The sequence below is a fragment of the Moschus berezovskii genome, chromosome 4, assembly GCF_049115385.1.
Source record: "Moschus berezovskii isolate FMDL1 chromosome 4, NW_MosBer_1.0, whole genome shotgun sequence".
Classification (NCBI taxonomy): domain Eukaryota; kingdom Metazoa; phylum Chordata; class Mammalia; order Artiodactyla; family Moschidae; genus Moschus; species Moschus berezovskii.
The window spans coordinates 88,014,533-88,032,776 of record NC_142463.1 but is presented as its reverse complement, the minus strand read 5'-3'; the positions used below and the strand labels follow the sequence as shown (position 1 = coordinate 88,032,776).

Below are 18,244 nucleotides of genomic sequence, written 5' to 3'. Positions count from 1 at the left end.
TTTTATACAAGTGTAATAAGTAAAATATGTACAAGTACTCAATAAAGGTTTCTAGCGTTATGCAAATTCTATGTGAATATGTAAATTCTACCTTCCATTCGCCTTCTTTCTTGCAGTCATCAAATACTGTTGCTTTTATCTCTGCAAAGAAAGAGAGAACTACTTAGGAATCTTAATAAACAGAGTAACTACTCAAAATGTCCAAGATGGCTGGGAAATATCACTTGGAATTGCTTAGCTTCATAAAAAGTACATATACCCGAGTAGAAATCCAGTTCTCTTTAATACTTAACCTATATGGTACATTTAAACCGTAATATGTTTTAACTTTTTGAGACTATTAAAAAGGCTAATATCTTTAATTACTGTCCTTTTCAGCATCGGGCTTTAGTGTCACCACCAGACACATCCACAATGGAGCGCTGTCTCCACACTGGTCTAGCCACTTCATTCTTTCTGGTGCGTGTGGGCTCAGTCACTCAGTTGTGTCTCATTCTTTGAGACCCCATGGACTATGGCCCACAAGGCTCTTCTGTCCATGGGATTTTCCTGGCAAGAATACTAGAGTGTGTTGCCATTGCTTCCTTCAGCAGACCATGTTTTGTCAGAACTCTCACCATGACCTGCCCATCTTGGGTGGCCTTGCACAGCACGGCTCATAGCTTCACTGAGTTATGCAAGTCCCTTCACCAAGACAAGGCTGTGATCCATGAAGGCAATTCGTGAACCGAGAACTTCCAGATGTTCAAGCTGTGTTTCAAAGAGGCAGAGGAACAAGAGATCAAATTGTCTATGTTTACTGAATCATGGAGAAAGCAAGGGAGTTGCAGGAAAACATTTAATTCTGCTTCATCCACTACGCTAAAACCTTTGACTGTGTGAATCATAACAAATGGCAAAATTCCTAAAGAGATGGAAATACCAGACCACCTGACCTGCCTCCTGAGAAATCTGTATGTGAGTCAAGAAGCAACAGTTACAATCGGACATGGAACAACTGGTTCAAAACTGGGAAAGGAGTATGACAAGGCTGTATACTATGATCCTGCTTATTTAACTTATATGTAGAGTACATCATGCGAAATGCCAGGCTGGATGAATCACACGGTGGAACCAAGATTGCTGGGAGAAGTATTAACAACCTCAGATATACAGATGATACCACTCTAATGGCAGAGAGTGGAGAGGAACTAGAGAGCCTCTTGATGAGGGTCAAAGAGGAGAATGAAAAAGCTGGCTTAAAACTCAATATTCAAACACTAAGAAGATCAGGGCATCCAGTCCCATCACTTCATGGCAAATAGAAAGGGAAAAAGTGGAAGCAAGGACATATTTTATTTTCTTGGGCTCCAAAATCACTGTGGACAGTGACCACAGCCATGAAATGAAAAGACACTCCTTGGAAGGAAAGTTATGATAAATTGAGACAGCGTATTAAAAAGCAAAGACATCACTTTGCCAACAAAAGTCCATATAATCAAAGCTATGGTTTTTCCAGTACTGGATGTGAGAGTTGGACCATAAAGAAGGCTGAGTGCCAAAGAATTGATGCTTTCGAATTGTGGTGCTAAAGAAGAATCTTGAGAGTCCCTTGGACTGCAAGGAGATCAAACCAGTCAGTCTTAAAAGAAATCAACTATGACTATTCATTTTAAGTACTGTTGTTGAAGCTCCAATATTTTGGTCACCTGATGTGTCAGGAAGCAACAGTCAGAACTGTACACAGAACAACAGCCTGGTTCCAAATAGGAAAAGGAGTACGTCAAGGTTGTATATTGTCACCCTGCTTATTTAACTTATATGCAGAGTACATCATGAGGAACGCTGGGCTGGAAGAAGCACAAGTTGTAATCAAGATTGGCGGGAGAAATATCAATAACCTCAGATATGCAGATGACACCACCCTTAACGCAGAAAGTGAAGAGGAACTCAAAAGCCTCTTGATGAAAGTGAAAGAGGAGAGTGAAAAGGTTGGCTTGAAGCTCAACATTCAGAAAACAAAGATCATGGCATCTGGCCCCATCACTTCATGGGAAATAGATGGAAAAACAGTGGAAGCAGTGTCAGACTTTATTTTTTTGGGCTCCAAAATCACTGCGGATGCTGACTGCAGCCATGAAATTAAAAGATGCTTACTCCTTGGAAGGAAAGTTATGACCAACCTAGATAGCATATTAAAAAGCAGAGACATTACTTTGCCAACAAAGGTCCGTCTAGTCAAGGCTATGATTTTTCCAGTGGTCATGTATGGATGTGAGAGTTGGACTGTGAAGAAAGCTGAGTGCCGAAGAATTGATGCTTTTGAACTGTGGTGCTGGAGAAGACTCTTGAGAGTCCCTTGGACTGCAAGGAGGTCCAACCAGTCCATTCTAAAGGAGATCAATCCTGGGTGTTCATTGGAAGGACTGATGCTAAAGCTGAAACTCCAATACTTTGGCCACCTCATGCGACGAGCTGACTCACTGAAAAAGACTCTGATGCTGGGAAGGATTGGGGTCAGGAGGAGAAGGGGACAACAGAGGATGAGATGGCTGGATGGCATCACCGACTTGATGGACATGAGTTTGCGTGAACTCCAGGATTTGGTGATGGACAGGGAGGCCTGGCATGGTGTGATTCATGGGGTCACAGAGAGTCCGACACGACTGAGTAACTGAACTGAACTGAACTGATGTGGAAAGCAAACTCACTGGAAAAGATCCTGATGCAGAGAAACACTGAAGGCAAAGTGAAAAGTGGGCAGCAGAGGAAGTGATGGTTGTATCACTGACACAATGGACAAGAATTTGAGCAAACTCTCGGAGTCACCAGAGGACAAAGGAGCCTGGAGTGCTGCAGTCCGTGAGGTTGCAAAGAGTCGGACACAACTTAGCAAGTAAACAACAATATTTAATTACATAAACACATCTGGAAAAAATTTCTGAAAGTATTATTTGACTTGGTTTCCCCAACTCTACTTAAATCCTAAGTAAACAAGATGAAAACAAAAAACCTGCAGGAAAATCCCTAACCAGCTCATTACTAAATTACATCTGACAAACAAAACCAGGTAAGTAAGTTTCTTCCTGATTTACTTCATTACAATTTTCAAAAATGTGTTACAGCATTCAGTTCAGTCACTCAGTTGTGCCTGACTCTGCGACCCCATGGACTACAGCACGCCAGGCTTCCCTGTCCATCACCAACTCTTGGAGCTTGCTCAAATTCATGTCCATTGAGTTGGTGATGGTATCCAACCATCTCATCCTCTGTCATCCCCTTCTCCTCCTGGCTTCAATCTTTCCCAGCATCAGGGTCTTTTCCAATGAATCAGTTCTTCACATCAGGTGGCCAAAGTATTGGAGTTTCAGCTTCGGCATCAATCATTCCAATAAATATTCAGGACTGATTTCCTTTAGGATGGACTGGTTTGACCTCCTCGCAGTCCAAGGGACTCTCAAGAGTCTTCTCCAACACCACAGTATAAAAGCATCAATTCTTTGGCACTCCGCTTTCTTTATAGTCTAATTCTCACATCCATACATGACTACTGGAAAAACCATAGCTTTGACTAGATGGACCTTTGTCAGCAAAGTAATGTCTCTGCTTTTTAATATATTGTCTAGGTCGGTCATAGCTTTTCTTTCAAGGAGCAAGTGTCCTTTAATTTCATGGCTGCAGTCACCGTCCACAAGAAAATAAAGTCTGTCACTGTTTCCATTGTTTCCCCATCTATTTGCCATGAAGTGATGGGACCAGATGCCATGATCTTCATTTTTTGAATGTTGAGTTTTAAGCCAGCCTTTTCACTCTCCTCTTTCACCTTTATCAAGAGGCTTTTGAGTTCCTCTTCACTTTCTGCCATAAGGGTAGTGTCATCTGCGTATCTGAGTTTATTGATATTTCTCCTGGCCAGAATATGGAGTGGGTAGCCTTTCCCTTCTCCAGAGGATCTTCCCAACCCAGGAATGGAACCCAGGCCTCCCACATTGCAGGCTTATTCTTTACCAGCTGAGCCACCATGAAAGCCCAAGAACACGGGAGTGGATAGTTTATCCCTTCTCCAGTGGATCTTCCTGACCCAGGAATCAAACCACCTGCATTGCAGGCAGATTCTTTACCAACTGAGCTATCAGGGAAGCCCAAGAAAGATAGTGTTGTCCTGCGATCCCATGAACCGTAGCCTAACAGGCTCTTCTGTCCACGGGATTCTCCAAGCAAGAATACTGGAGTGGGTTGCCATTTCCCTCTCCAGGGGAACTTCCCGACCCAGGATTGAACCCAGGTCTCCTACATTGCAGGCAGATGCTTTACTAACTGAGCTATGCAGAAAGTCCAACGTTACGGCATTAGGATACAAATATTCAGATTTATAAGTAAATATTAGCAATGTGTTCCTTGCAATGATTTTCAAAATTAATCTAAAAATATATATTTTTAATTATTAAACGGTACATAAAGGCAATCCACATAAATACATGTTATTCTACTTTGTAAGACAAAAATTTCCCACATTTAATGTTTTATTCATCTGTAATTAACTTTGAAAACTGTAGTAAAATTAATAAAAATTATAGCAACTTGTGTTTTTCCTTAATTCTTGATAATGAGATATTTATACAATGCATTTCTATTTAATTTATATTTATTTCACTTCATATGTTTGGAAATTTACCATAAAGTTTTTTGGCATCGTGTTAAAAATGACATGTCCAAGTAGAGGGTATATTTGATAAGGGTTACTGATATTCATCATAAGAATTGTGTCCTTAAAGATTTTACTGTGTTTGGGAAGGTTTGAAAGTGTTAAGATTATTAGTTAAGGGGCTTTTGTGTTTGCTGGGGAGACTATGAAGTTATATGAGATTTACAGCAAAAGGCTGAAGTATTTAACCATAATTTAATCCTAAAGCAGTATTTTCTAGTATTCTACAGGCAAAGAGGATTTTCTTAAGTAGCACTGAGACACTAAAACACTATGGTACTTCCCTATCTAAGCTTGCTTTATTCCTGGATACCTAAAACAAATGGAAAATCATAGACAGTTTGCTTATTTTTGCCAAATTTGTGTCTTTCTCTTAAGAAATGAATGTTCATGGGATTTATGATGGAGCAGACTGAACAGCTCCCAGTAGAAAGCATTCTAGTCTTTTAACACCTTGGAAATGGCATTGTTTTATATGGCAGGAACTAATCACGTGTGGCTTACTGAGCACTGGAAATGTGGCTCGCCTGAACTGGGATGTCCTGCAAGTATAAAATACATACCAGATTTCAAACACTTAGTACAAAAAAAGAAATCTAAAATATCATTATTTCATTTGATTAGACATTTAAATGGTAACATTTTGGATATATCAGGTTAAACAAAATATATTTTAAAAATTAACTTCACCTGTTTAACTTTTTTTTTTTGATTTGGCTATCAGAAAAATTTAAGTAACACATGGCTTGCCTTTTATTTCTAACCAGATAGTGCCACCTTAGAATCTGAGGCTGCCAAGCCAGTAAGTGCTAGCATCTCAAAAATAAGTGATAAAGAGATAACTAGTATGTGGACAGAGATTAGGGGCATCCAGGGAAAGTGATTAGGTTACAGGTAAAATGTGTTTGGAGTAGTTCAAAGAAATCACATCAACTAATATTACAGAACTAAAAAGGTATTTCCTCTAATTATTAATGGAAATCATTTAACCTTATAATCCATTTCTCTAGCACCCTAAATATGGATACATCCTAAGATTCAGTTCTCTTACTTTTGCTCTACTTGCTCTATACTTTTCCTCAGAGACCATGTTCATCATCAAAGTTTCATCTATCAGATCAGTTCTTCAATTTTTCCCCCCAACTTTACTGAGATAAACTCACATATAACATTGTGTAACTTCTAAGGTTAACAAGGTAATGATCTGATACACACATCAGTTCAGTTCAGTTCAGTCGCTTAGTAGTGTCCGACTCTCCACGACCCCATGAATCACAGCACGCCAGGCCTCCCTGTCCATCACCAACTCCCAAAGTTCACTCAAACTCATGTCCATAGAGTCAGTGATGCCATCCAGCCATCTCATTCTTTGTTGTCCCCGTCTCCTTCTGCCCCCAACCTTTCCCAGCATCAGAGTCTTTCCAGTGAGTCAACTCGTTGCACGAGGTGGCCAAAGTATTGGAGTTTCAGCTTTAGCATCAGTCCTTTCAATGAACACCCAGGATTGATCTCCTTTAGAATAGACTGGTTGGATCTCCTTGCAGTATAAGGGACTCTCAGAGTCTTCTCCAACAACACAGTTTAAAAGCATCAATTCTTCGGCGATCAGCTTTCTTCACAGTCCAACTCTCACATCCATATATGACCATGGGAAAAACCATAGCCTTGACTAGACGGACCTTTGCTGGCAAAGTAATGTCTCTGCTTTTTAATATACTATCAAGGTTGGTCATAACTTTCCTTCCAAGGAGTACGCATCTTTTAATTTCATGGCTGCAACCAGCATCTGCAGTGATTTTGGAGCCCCAAAAAATAAAAGTCTGACACTGTCTCCACTGTTTCCCCATCTATTTCCCATGAAGTGATGGGACCAGATGCCATGATCTTCGTTTTCTGAATGTTGAGCTTCAAGCCAACCTTTTCACTCTCCTCTTTCACTTTCATCAAGAGGCTTTTGAGTTCCTTTTCACTTTCTGCCATAAGGGTAGTGTCATCTGCATATCTGAGGTTATTGATATTTCTCCCAGCAATCTTGATTCCAGCTTGTGCTTCTTCCAGCCCAGCGTTCCTCATGATGTACTCTGCATAGAAGTTAAATAAGCAAGGTGACAATATACAGCCTTGACGTACTCCTTTTCCTATTTGGAACCAGTCTGTTGTTCCATGTCCAGTTCTGACTGTTGCTTCCTGACCTGCATACAGGTTTCTCAAGAGGCAGGTCAGGTGGTCTGGGATTCCCATCTCTTTCAGAATGTTCCACAGTTTATTGTGATCCACACAGTCAAAGGCTTTGGCATAGTCAATGAAGCAGAAATAGATGGTTTTCTGGAACTCTCTTGCTTTCTCCATGATCCAGCGGATGTTGGCAATTTGATCTCTGGTGCCTCTGCCTTTTCTAAAACCTGCTTGAACATCTGGGACTTCACGGTTCACATATTGCTGAAGCCTGGCTTGGAGAATTTTGAGCATGTCTTGACTAGCGTGTGAGATGAGTGCAATTGTGCGGTAGTTTGAGCATTCTTTGGCATTGCCTTTCTTTGGGACTGGGATGAAGACTGACCTTTTCCAGTCCTGTGGCCAGCGCTGAGTTTTCCAAATCTGCTGGCATATTGAGTGCAGCACTTTCACAGCATCATCTTTCAAGATTTGAAATAGCTCAACTGGAATTCCATCACCTCCACTAGCTTTGTTTGTGGTGATGCTTTCTAAGGCCCACTTGACTTCACATTCCAAGATGTCTGGCTCTAGGTCAGTGATCATGTTATCGTGACTATCTTGGTCGTGAAGAACTTTTTTGTACAGTTCTTCTGTGTATTCTTGCCACCTCTTCTTAATATCTTCTGCTTCTGTTAGGTCCATACCATTTCTGTCCTTTATCGAGCCCATCTTTGCATGAAATATTCCCTTGGAATCTAATTTTCTTGAAGAGATCTCTTGTTTTTCCTATTCTGTTGTTTTCCTCTATTTCTTTGCATTGGTCACTGAGGAGGGCTTTCTTATCTCTCCTTGCTATTCTTTGGAACTCTGCATTCAGATGCTTATATCTTTCCTTTTCTCCTTTGCTTTTCGCTTCTCTTCTTTTCACAGCTATTTGTAAGGCCTCCTCAGACAGCCATTTTGCTTTTTTGCTTTTCCACGGGGATGGTCTTGGTCCCTGTTTCCTGTACAATGTCACGAACCTCCGTCCAGAGTTCATCAGGCACTCTATCTATCTTGCACTATAATTATGACTGCAGTGTTAGTTAACACCTCCACCACTCCACATACCATTTCTTTTTTGGGGTGAGAACATGTAAGATCTATTCTCTCTGCAACTTTCAATTATATAGTACGGTATTTTTATCTATAATCACAATGCTGAGCATTAGATCCTCAGAACTTAGTCATCTTCGAACTGGAAGCTTGTATTCTTTGACCAACTTCTCCCTATTTCCCGATAACCCACAGTAATCCTTAATTTTCCCACAAATCCTCATCTCTTCTTGTCCTTCTTTCAATTACACAATACAGGTTTAAGCAGCTGCATGCCTCAAATTGAGATTAAATGACCTAAAAACTTCTCTAGATGTCTCCACTTCTGTGAGTTTTATTGTCAACTTCTTAATCACTGTCTTCAGCTATTTTCTCTTTTCTCCATTTCTAATCACTAGGCAGTATCAATTGTTCTTTCTGGTGATTGCGACCATCACTACCAATGCCCTGATTCTTACTCTCTCTCACAGAATTACTACAATAATCTTCTATCTGGATTTCCTGCTCCCTACCTCTAACCCCTTTACCTTCCCCAATACGTTTTCCACACTGCAGTCAAGAGTCCTCTCCCTGAAGCACAGCCCTTCAATACCCACCTCAAAATTCTCTCAAATTCTGTTACCTCAGAATAAAATCTAGATTCTACTATTCATCATCCTCCAACAACTGGCCTTCACCCAATCTCTAAATTAATCTTCCACCAGTCCAAATGCTACCCAATTAATGACATATTAATACCAATTACCCTAACTTTTCTCCTTCTGTTTCTTCTACATATGAAGTGAAATATATTTTAAATTTTAGCACCAAAGAGGATGTGAAAATACTGATGGAAAAAATGAAAGGAGAACTAACAAAGTAGTGTATGGCATCAGCAATGCCAAATGTATAATCAGAAGGGTTCTGGGGTTAACGCTTCATAGAGGTGGTAGTTACATGAATAAACATTTATCCAGCTATACATTTAGCAATAGTACACTTCACACTAGCATTATATCAGTGAAAAGTTTAGGAACAAAAAAATGACTTCCTTTCAGCATTGTTCTAGTAAGTCCCCAAAATGCTGACAGCTGCTGTTGGAGGAGGAAAACAAACTTTTCATCTTTAATGGCTTCCCACTGCCAGAGCATTTTTAAACAATTTAGCTCCAACCTACCTTTTATAGCCTTCATTCCCCTATTCCTTGCAATAAATATTCTGTACTCAAACAAAAGGAATTATCCTCTCTTCCATAAACAATCACATACTTTGACGCCTTTGGGTCCTAGTTCAGATTTCCCTGTCTGGCAAAAACCTACTACCTTTCAATGTTACCTTATATTTAGAGTCTTCCCTAATGAAGTTCCAGAGAGGAAAAAATTTCTTTTTCTTCTCTTTTTCTGTGAAACTTCTTCATGCTGCTAATATAGTACTTAGCACCTGTATGCCTGTCTCCTCCCACTAAACTGTGAATTCCAGGAGGTCAAGGAATATGAATACAGAAAGGGGAAATGTGAAAATAGTGACAGGTTTTATTTTCTTGGGCTTCAAAATTACTGTGGACAGTGACTGCAACCATGAAATTAAAAGACGCTTGTGCCTTGGAAGGAAAGCTATGACAAAACTAGACAGTGTAGCAGAGACGTCACTTTGATAACAAAGGTCCATACAGTCAAAGCTAGGGCTTTTCCATTAGTCATGCAGGAATGTGAGAGCTGGACTACAAAGAAGGCTGAGCGCTGAAGAATTAATGCTTTTGAACTGTAGTGCTGGAGAAGACGCTTGAGAGTCCTTTGGACTGCAAGGAGATCCAACCAATCGATCCTAAAGGAAATCAACCCTGAATACTCACAGGAAGAACTGATGCTGAAGCTAAAGCCCCAATACTTTGGCCACTTGATGCAAAGGGCTGACTCACTAGAAAAGACTCTGATGCTGGGAAAGACTGAATGCAAAAGGAGAAGGGGGCGGCACAGGATGAGATGGTCGGATAGCACCAATGGCCATGAATGGACTCAATGGACATGAATTTGAGCAAATGCCTGGAGACAGTGAAGGAAGGACAGGGAAGCCTGTGCTGCAGTCCACAGAGTCTCAAAGAGTCAGACACAACTTACTGACTGAACAAAAGGAATATACACCTAGAACAGTGGGTGGCACAGGTTACCCAATAAAAATTGGTTTAAATGAATACATGATTCTGCAAATATCCAAAAAGGAAAAAATTGTGTTACAAGATAAAGAAGTAACCAGAATGAAAAAAGCCATAAAGATAAAAGATTAAAACAGAAAAACAAAAAGATATTTTCTATATGCCCGTGTGTGTGTGTATGTACGTGTGTGCGTGCATGCTCAACTGTGTCCGACTCTGTGACACCACAGACTGTAGCCCACGAGACTCCTCTGTCCATGGGATTTTGCAGGAAAGAAATCTGGTTTGATCGCCATTTCTTTCTCCAGGGGATTCTTCCTGACCCAGGGACTGAACCCAAATCTCTTGCGTCTCTTGCACTGGCAGGCAAATTCTTTACCATGACTGCCACCTGGGAAGCCCTATATTTGGGAAAAATAAGTTCTCAAGGAATTTATAAAAAACCTGAGTGGTTGTCTCTGGGAAAGGAGTCTGGGCTCTGGGTCGGGATGAAGATTAATTTTATATTACAATCTTTTCTATTATCAAAATTTTTTGCCACATCAAGGTATTAAAGAATGATTAAAAATACTAATTACAAAGATTATGAAGGATGAGGAAAAAGTTATGTCACTGTTAAGCATTTAAAAAAAGGAAGCAACAAAATGACCAATAATAAAAAATATATCTGAAGGTATATAAGGACTAGAAGAAAAACATGAAAAGCAAAAAGCTTATAATTTAAGGTGTCAATTTTATTTGTAAACAAATTACTCTGATCTGTAACTTTTTGAGATTCACTTTCTCCAACATTTCCTCTAAAATATACAAGGTAAATTATAGATATTAGACTATTATTTATAATAGGTTGTACTGAATAAAGAAAAATAAAATACCGTAAGTGGCTTCAACTCGCTTTACTTAGTTACTATATTTAGTTACTATTGTTCTGCTGTGTTTTTCAAATAAACTTCATCAAATTTTTATTTAAAATCTTTTATCAGTGATAGCTTTGCTACCACTCCCCTACAGCAAAAAATGGCAAATGAGCAATACCAAGCACTATAAATTTTTATTGATATTACGTACAGGAATTAGTTTTGTAAATAAATGCAGCCCTTTGCACTTGAAACATTAAATTATAAAAAGGGGTTTTAATGTAGTCCCTAAAGGCTGATTCCTTCTCATGTCTTAGGTCTCAGCTCAAATGTTATATACTCAGAGAAACAGGGCAAAGGCTAAGAGACTTTTGCCAAGAGAATGCATTGGTCATGACAAACACCCTCTTCCAACAACAGAAAGAGACAACTCTATACACGGTTATCATCAGATGGTCAATACCTAAATCAGACTGACTATATTCTTTGCAGCCGAAGATGGAGAAGCTCTATACAGTCAGAAAAACAAGACCGGGAGCTGACTGTGGCTCAGATCATGAACTCCTTATTGCCAAATTCAGACTTAAATTGAAGAAAGTAGGGAAAACCACCAGACCATCAAAAATGAAAGTGAGAGTCGCTCAGTCGTGTCCGACTCTTTGCACCCCATGGACTCCTCCATGGGATTCTCCAGGCCAGAATACTGGAGTGGGTAGCCTTTCCCTTCTCCAGAGGATCTTCCCAACCCAAGGATCGAACCCAGGACTCCTGCATTGCAAGCAGATTCTTTACCAGCTGAGCCACAAGGGAAGCCCTCTAGACCATTCAGGTATAACTTAAATCAAATCCCTTAAGGTTATATGGTGGAAGTGACAAATAGATTCAAGGGATTAGATCTGATAGAGTACTTGAAGAACTACGGACAGAGGTTCATGACACTGTACAGGAGGTGGTGATCAAAACCATCCCCAAGAAAAAGAAATGCAAAAAGGAAAAACAGTTGTCTGAGGAGGCCTTGCAAAAGTTGAGAAAAGAGAAGTGAAAGGCGAAGGAGAAAAGGAAAGATATATCCATTTGAATGCAGAGTTCTGAAGAACAGCAAGGAGAAATTAGAAAGCCTTTCTAAGTGACCAATGCAAAGAAATAGAAGAAAACAACAGAATGGAAAGATTAGAGATCTGTTCAAGAAAATTAGAGATACCAAGGGAACATTTCGTGCAAAGATGGGCACAATAGAGGACAGAAATGGTATGGACCTAGCAGAAGCAGACGTTATTGAGAAGGCAAGAATACACAGAAAAACTATATACAGAAAAGAGCTTTGTGACCCAGATAATTATGATGATCACTCACCTAGAGCCAGACATTCTGGAATGTAAAGTCAAGCAGGCCTTAGGAAGCATCACTATGAACAAAGCTAGTAGGGGTAATGGAATTGCAGCTGAATTATTTCAAATCCGAAAAGATGATGCTATGAAAGTGTTGCATTCAATATGCCAGCAAATTTGGAAAACTCAGCAGTGGCTACAGGATTGGAAAAGGTCAGTTTTCATTCCAATCCCAAAGAAAGGAAATGCCAAGGAATGTTCAAACTACCACACAACTATACTCACCTCACATGCTAGGAAAGTAACGCTCAAAATTCTCCAAACTAGGCTTCAACTGTATGTAAACTGAGAACTTCCAGATGTTCAAGCTGGATTTAGAAAAGGCAGAGGAACCAGATATCAAATTACCAACCACCACCAGATCATAAGAAAAAGCAAGAGAGTTCCAGAAAAACATTTACTTCTGCTTCATTGACTACGCTAAAGCCTTTGACTGTGTGGATCACAACAAACTGTGGAAAATTCTTAAACAGATGGGAATACCAGACTACCTGACCTGCCTCCTGAGAAATCTGTATGCAGATCAAGAGGCAACAGTTAGAAGCAGACATAGAACAATGGACTGGTTCCAAATTGAGAAAGGAATACATCAAGGCTCTATATTGTCACCTTGCTTACTTAACTTCTATGCAGAGTAAATCACGTGAAATGTCAGTCTGGAGGAAGCACAAGCTGGAATCAAGATTACAGGGAGAAATATCAATAACCTCAGAGACACAGATGACACCACCCTTATGGCCAAAACTGAAGAGGAACTAAAGAGCCTCTTGATAAAGGTGAAAGAGAAGAGTGAAAAAGTTGGCTTAAAACTCAACATTCAGAAAACTAAGATCATGGCATCTGGTCCCATCACTTCACGGCAAATAGATGGCAATAGATTTTCTTGTGGACGGTGACTGCAGCCATGAAATTAAGACGCTTGCTCCTTGGAAGAAAAGCTATGGCCAAGGTAGACAGCATATTAAAAAGCCAGAGACATTACTTTGCTAACAAAGGTCCATCTAGTCAAAGCTATGGTTTTTCCAGTAGTCATGTATGGATGTGAGAGTTAGACTAAAAAGAAAGCTGAGCGCCAAAGAATTAATGCTTTTGTACTGTGGTGTTGGAGAAGACTCTTGAGAGTCCCTTGGACTGCAAGGAGACCCAACCAGTCAATCCTAAAGGAAATCAGTACTGAATATTCATTGGAAGGACTGATGCTGAAGCTCCAATACTTTGGCCACCTGATGTGAAGAACTGACTTGTCAGAAAAGACCCTGAAGCTGGGAAAGACTGAAGGCAGGACGAGAAGGAGACCACAGAGGATGAGATGGCTGGATGGCATCACTGACTTGATGGACATGAGTTTGAGCAACCTCCGGAATTGGTGATGGACAGGGAAGCCTGGCGTGCTGTTGTCCACAGGGTTGCAAAGAGTCGGACACGACTGAGTGTCTGAACTGAACAGAGAATCCTTTCCTGACCTACCTATCTAGAGCAGCCTCTTTCTATATATAGATATCAAGGACTGAAATAACCACGATTATTCTTTGCTTACACACTTATTTTCTATTATTCACCACTTGCATGGAAGATGTCAGGAAGACTGGGAACTTATCTCCTCTATTGCTGCTTTCCCATAGGAATTCAATATTTACTGAGTAAATTGGGGGGCATTGCAAAACTGATCTGTTCACTTTTTAAAAATATTTATTTATTCAGCTTCATTGGGTCTTAGTTGCGGCACATGAGCTTAGTTGCTCCCCAGCACGTGGGATCTTAGTTCTGGGATTGAACTGCCATCCCTGGCATTATAAGGCAGATTCTTAACCAATGAACACCAGGGAGGTCTCCCCTTCCCACCCCACCCCCACCCAACATTTTACTTTTAACAAGCATTATTACCCATTGCATTCTGCCAGGGACTGTTTGAAATTTAAATCTCTAGAAGACACAATAGTGGACCTACCTTCAAGACGCTTATTAAGAGGGTCACATCAGGCACCATTTGCAAAGGATAGACCACACATGCTACAGAAATGGGATTAAAATGAGACGCTGTTATGGAGGTAATTGCCCCATTTGTGCTGAGACTTGAAGGCTGGCTAAAACATGGATAGTTAAAGAACAGAAGTAAAAGGCGCATTCGAGACAGAAGAACTGGCATCAAGATGTGGAGGCAGAAGATTTTGAGAAGAGTCAACAGGATGGACTAGCCAAACATCAATATTATACTAGGAAAAGTTGATAACAAAGTAGGCTGGAGCAGGTTATAAATCGTCAAATGCAGACTAAGTGTCTGAAAAGATCTTTAGGAACAAGTGCAGGGTATCTCTCTGCAGGTCTTTTTAAGCAGGAGATCAGCATGATCATAGCTCAATACTATTACAGGAAAACCAGTCTGGTCAGACGAACTGGAGTGAGAAAGAACAAGGCTTGGAGGCTCAGATAGGCTACTGAAATAGACTGGGCAAAAAATAAGGCTCTGAACTGAGGTTTAAACACTATAGAAAGTCATAGGTCACACAGAAACTCTGCAGCCAAAAAGATCTGGGTTGGAATACTAAGTCTATATTTAACAGTTGTATAAGGTTTTTTAAAAAACGGCTTTAATATGATTTACATATAACTCATCCAAAGCATACAATTAAATGGCTTTCAGTATTTTCAGAGTTGTATGCTTATCACTGTAATCAATTTTAGAAAATCTCATTACTTCAAAAGGAAACCCAGTTCCTTAGCCATAATTCCCACATCTCCCCAGCCTCCCTAGACATAAGCAACTACAAATCTACTTTCTACTAATCTCGATATATTTGCCTATTCTGGACATTTAATATGAATGGAGTCATATGGTTCTTTATGCCTGGCTTCTTTTCATTTGGCATAGTTTTTTCAAGGATCATCGATACTGTAGCATGTATCAGTACTTCCTTCTTTTTATTGTCCAATAATATTCCATTATATGGACATAGCACATGTTATTAATCCATTCACCAGTTGATGGGCATTTGGGCTGTTCTGACTTTTTGTCTATTTAGAATAATGCTGCTATGATAATAGGTATATTAGCTTTAACATCTGTTAAAGAGATAATAATTGTTATTAAGTTTTAATATTTGTAAAGAATAGTGACTGGCACAGAGTAATGTTGAAAAAATACTAATTCCCTTCTTCCTACTTTGCAGGTAAATTGAAAGTTACTTATCTTTCTACCCTCATCAAACTGTATTACCCTGCTCAGTTGCTTCAGTTCAGTTCAGTTCAGTCGCTCAGTCGTGTCCGACTCTCCGCGACCCCATGAATCACAGCACACCAGGCCTCCGTGTCCATCACCAACTCCCGGAGTTCACTCAAACTCATGTCCATAGAGTCAGTGATGCCATCCAGCCATCTCATTCGCTGTGGTCCCCTTCTCCTCCCGCCCCCAATCCTTCCCAGCATCAGAGTCTTTTCCAGTGAGTCAACTCGTCTCATGAGGTGGCCAAAGTATTGGAGTTTCAGCTTGCTTGTCATGTCCAATTCTGTGCGACCCTACAGACGGCAGCCCACCAGGCTCCCCTGTCCCTGGGATTTTCCAGGCAAGAACGCTGGAGTGCGTTGCCATTTCCTTCTTCAATGCATGAAAGTGAAAAGTGAAAGTGAAGTTGCTCAGTCATGTCCAACTCTGTGTGACCCTATAGATGGCAGCCCACCAGGCTCCTCTGTCCATGGGATTTTCCAGGCAAGAGTACTGGAGTGGGGTGCCACTGCCTTCTCCGATACTATCCTAAACCTAGCAAAACCTTTTCCCAGTCAAATATGATTCTCCTACCTCTGAGGAGATTCCTTCCTCGTTTCTTTCAGACTCCATCTTCTTTAGCTAACAGAATTCAGAGGCTCCCACTTCTCTTTCTCTACTTACTAAATGTTGAATGAATATTATCCTTTTAGTTATGTTCCTGTTTACACAACAATTCCAAAAACTACTTTTTGAATCCTTAAAACACTTTTCTTCCGTTCATCGTCCCCTCTTCTTCATCTTACACTCCATGTTTATATCCTGGTGCTATCTCAAGTTAACAACACAAGACAGAAATTTTGTTATCTGTAAACACTCCCTCTTGACTAGGCTCCATGCTATCAACACTAATGTTACTAACATTAACCTTTTTTTTCCCTGATAAATGCTGATGTTAAGAACCATCTTGGAAATTATTTATACAACACAATTCATTACCCTATTTTCATATAATATTTAAATACGATTGTGATTTTAAAACATTACCAAATCTTAAAAGTGACCTATATAATTTTGAAAAATGAAATGGTAACCTTATAATTGTGTGTAAGTCGCTCAGTTGTATCTGAATCTCTGTGACCCCATGGACTGTCCATGGAATTCTCCAGGCAAGAATACAGAAGTGGGTTGCCATTTCCTTCTTCAAACCTTATAATTATCCAATTAAAAAAAACATGTTATAACTTTTTCCCCCTTTCTATTTATACACTTGTTTCTAGTACCTGATATGTTAAGGAATATGACAACTACCAATTTGGAGTTTTAATTTTACACAAGAAACTCTATAACCCCCACAATTTCATTAACTCAGTCATTATTTCTGTTCCTTGCTCAACAAGCCAGAACCAGAAATACTAATTAGATGTTATACCCCTTTCCACTACTGGGCCATAATTACTTTGAACCCAGCAAGGCCAAACAATGATGGTTCTTCCTGTCTGGCGGTTTCATTCTCTAAGGTGGCAGACATAGGTTTGGAGTGATATTTACGAAAGTGTAGACGACATGGCAGAGTATCCGTCATCTGTAAGTGGTGAAGGCCTAGATGAAAGGAGTGGCTCCGAGAGTGTAAAGAAACCGGTGAAGGTGCAACTTTGCCCCAAGATACACTCATTCCCGTGGTCCCTTCTCAAGAACTCTTGAGAGAGTGGGTTCTTCTAGAAAGAAAGAAGGGTCTGTTTTTTTTAAAAAGGTCAGGCATCGTAAAGTACAGGTGTAAAACTCTCCCGGATACTAAGACGAATGAGCAGAATACGCAGTCTTCGGAAACTCAAGTGCAGGGAGATGCGGGGGGACGGGATAAAGGAACACAGCGCTCACACTGTCTCGGGTGGGGAGACATCGCCTACTGGTGGGGCCCAGGCGGCAGCGCGGCCGAGATCCGCGCAGGGGCCCCGGGCGCAAAGGCTGGGCCGGGGGCCGCTCATCCAGGACGGGACTTCGCTGCCAGGGCCCCGCCGAGCAGAGCCCGGAGGGTGCCGGACGCCGGCGTGAAGGCCTCGTCCTCCCGCTCCCCGCCCATCTCTGGCGCCACCAGAACGAGGGCTGGGAAGGAAAGCAGGAAGAACTCCCAACAGGGACCTGGGAGCCAAAGCAACAAGTGCCCACCGCGGCTCTCCAAGATCCTGCTGGTCTGGGGCAGGAAAGCAGGGCCCGGAGCCACGGCATGCTGGCCTTCCCTTTCTCAGCCTCCGCCCCACCGCACTCACTCTGCCACACGACGCTCTTCAGCCCCCTTTCCGTCACCGGCGGCGCCATCTTCCCAAACGCTGCGGAGGAGCAGCCGCCGCCTCCCACTCGCAACCTGCTTCAGCTGTGAGGGAGTTCTGGCGGGCCCCGCCCTTCGCTGCGGGGACGGCCACGCCCACACGCACGGGTCACGCCCACAAGTGACGTCACGAGCTTCTTATGGGATTCCCGCCCAACCCCGGACTGAGGCTGCGCAGTGTGGGTGAATTCTCCTTGGGCAGTTGCGCGCCCCCTAGCGAGAGCTCTCAGCCAAATTTCGACGTCCTGGTATGTCAGAAAGTGAAACCGTACCGACGGATTGTGAGCTAACACCACCTCAGAAACTCGAATTAATGCATACGATTCATGAAAAAGAAAGGGGATCTTTTGTTTACAAAATAATTCTTCACTTTGAGAAGCGATTTATAATAGACTCCACTCAGT

The 18,244-nt window shown here is 41.2% G+C and overlaps 2 protein-coding genes across 2 annotated transcripts in view; both read right to left on the bottom strand.

Annotated features, from left to right (window-relative positions):
- The window catches only part of STXBP3 (syntaxin binding protein 3), a 53,934-nt gene extending 36,017 nt beyond the window's left edge, over positions 1 to 17,917 (bottom strand). The window contains exons 1-2 of the mRNA XM_055402109.2: positions 17,782 to 17,917; positions 92 to 141 (exon numbers count right to left, since the gene is read on the bottom strand). Of these exons, the coding sequence (XP_055258084.1) occupies positions 92 to 141; positions 17,782 to 17,830 (99 nt within the window). The 5' untranslated portion in view covers positions 17,831 to 17,917. The remainder of the gene's footprint in view (positions 1 to 91; positions 142 to 17,781) is intronic.
- Positions 17,882 to 18,244, bottom strand: part of FNDC7 (fibronectin type III domain containing 7) — a 39,329-nt gene continuing 38,966 nt past the window's right edge. Inside the window, exon 14 of the mRNA XM_055401423.2 lies at positions 17,882 to 18,085. Within this exon, the coding sequence (XP_055257398.2) occupies positions 17,882 to 18,085 (204 nt within the window). The remainder of the gene's footprint in view (positions 18,086 to 18,244) is intronic.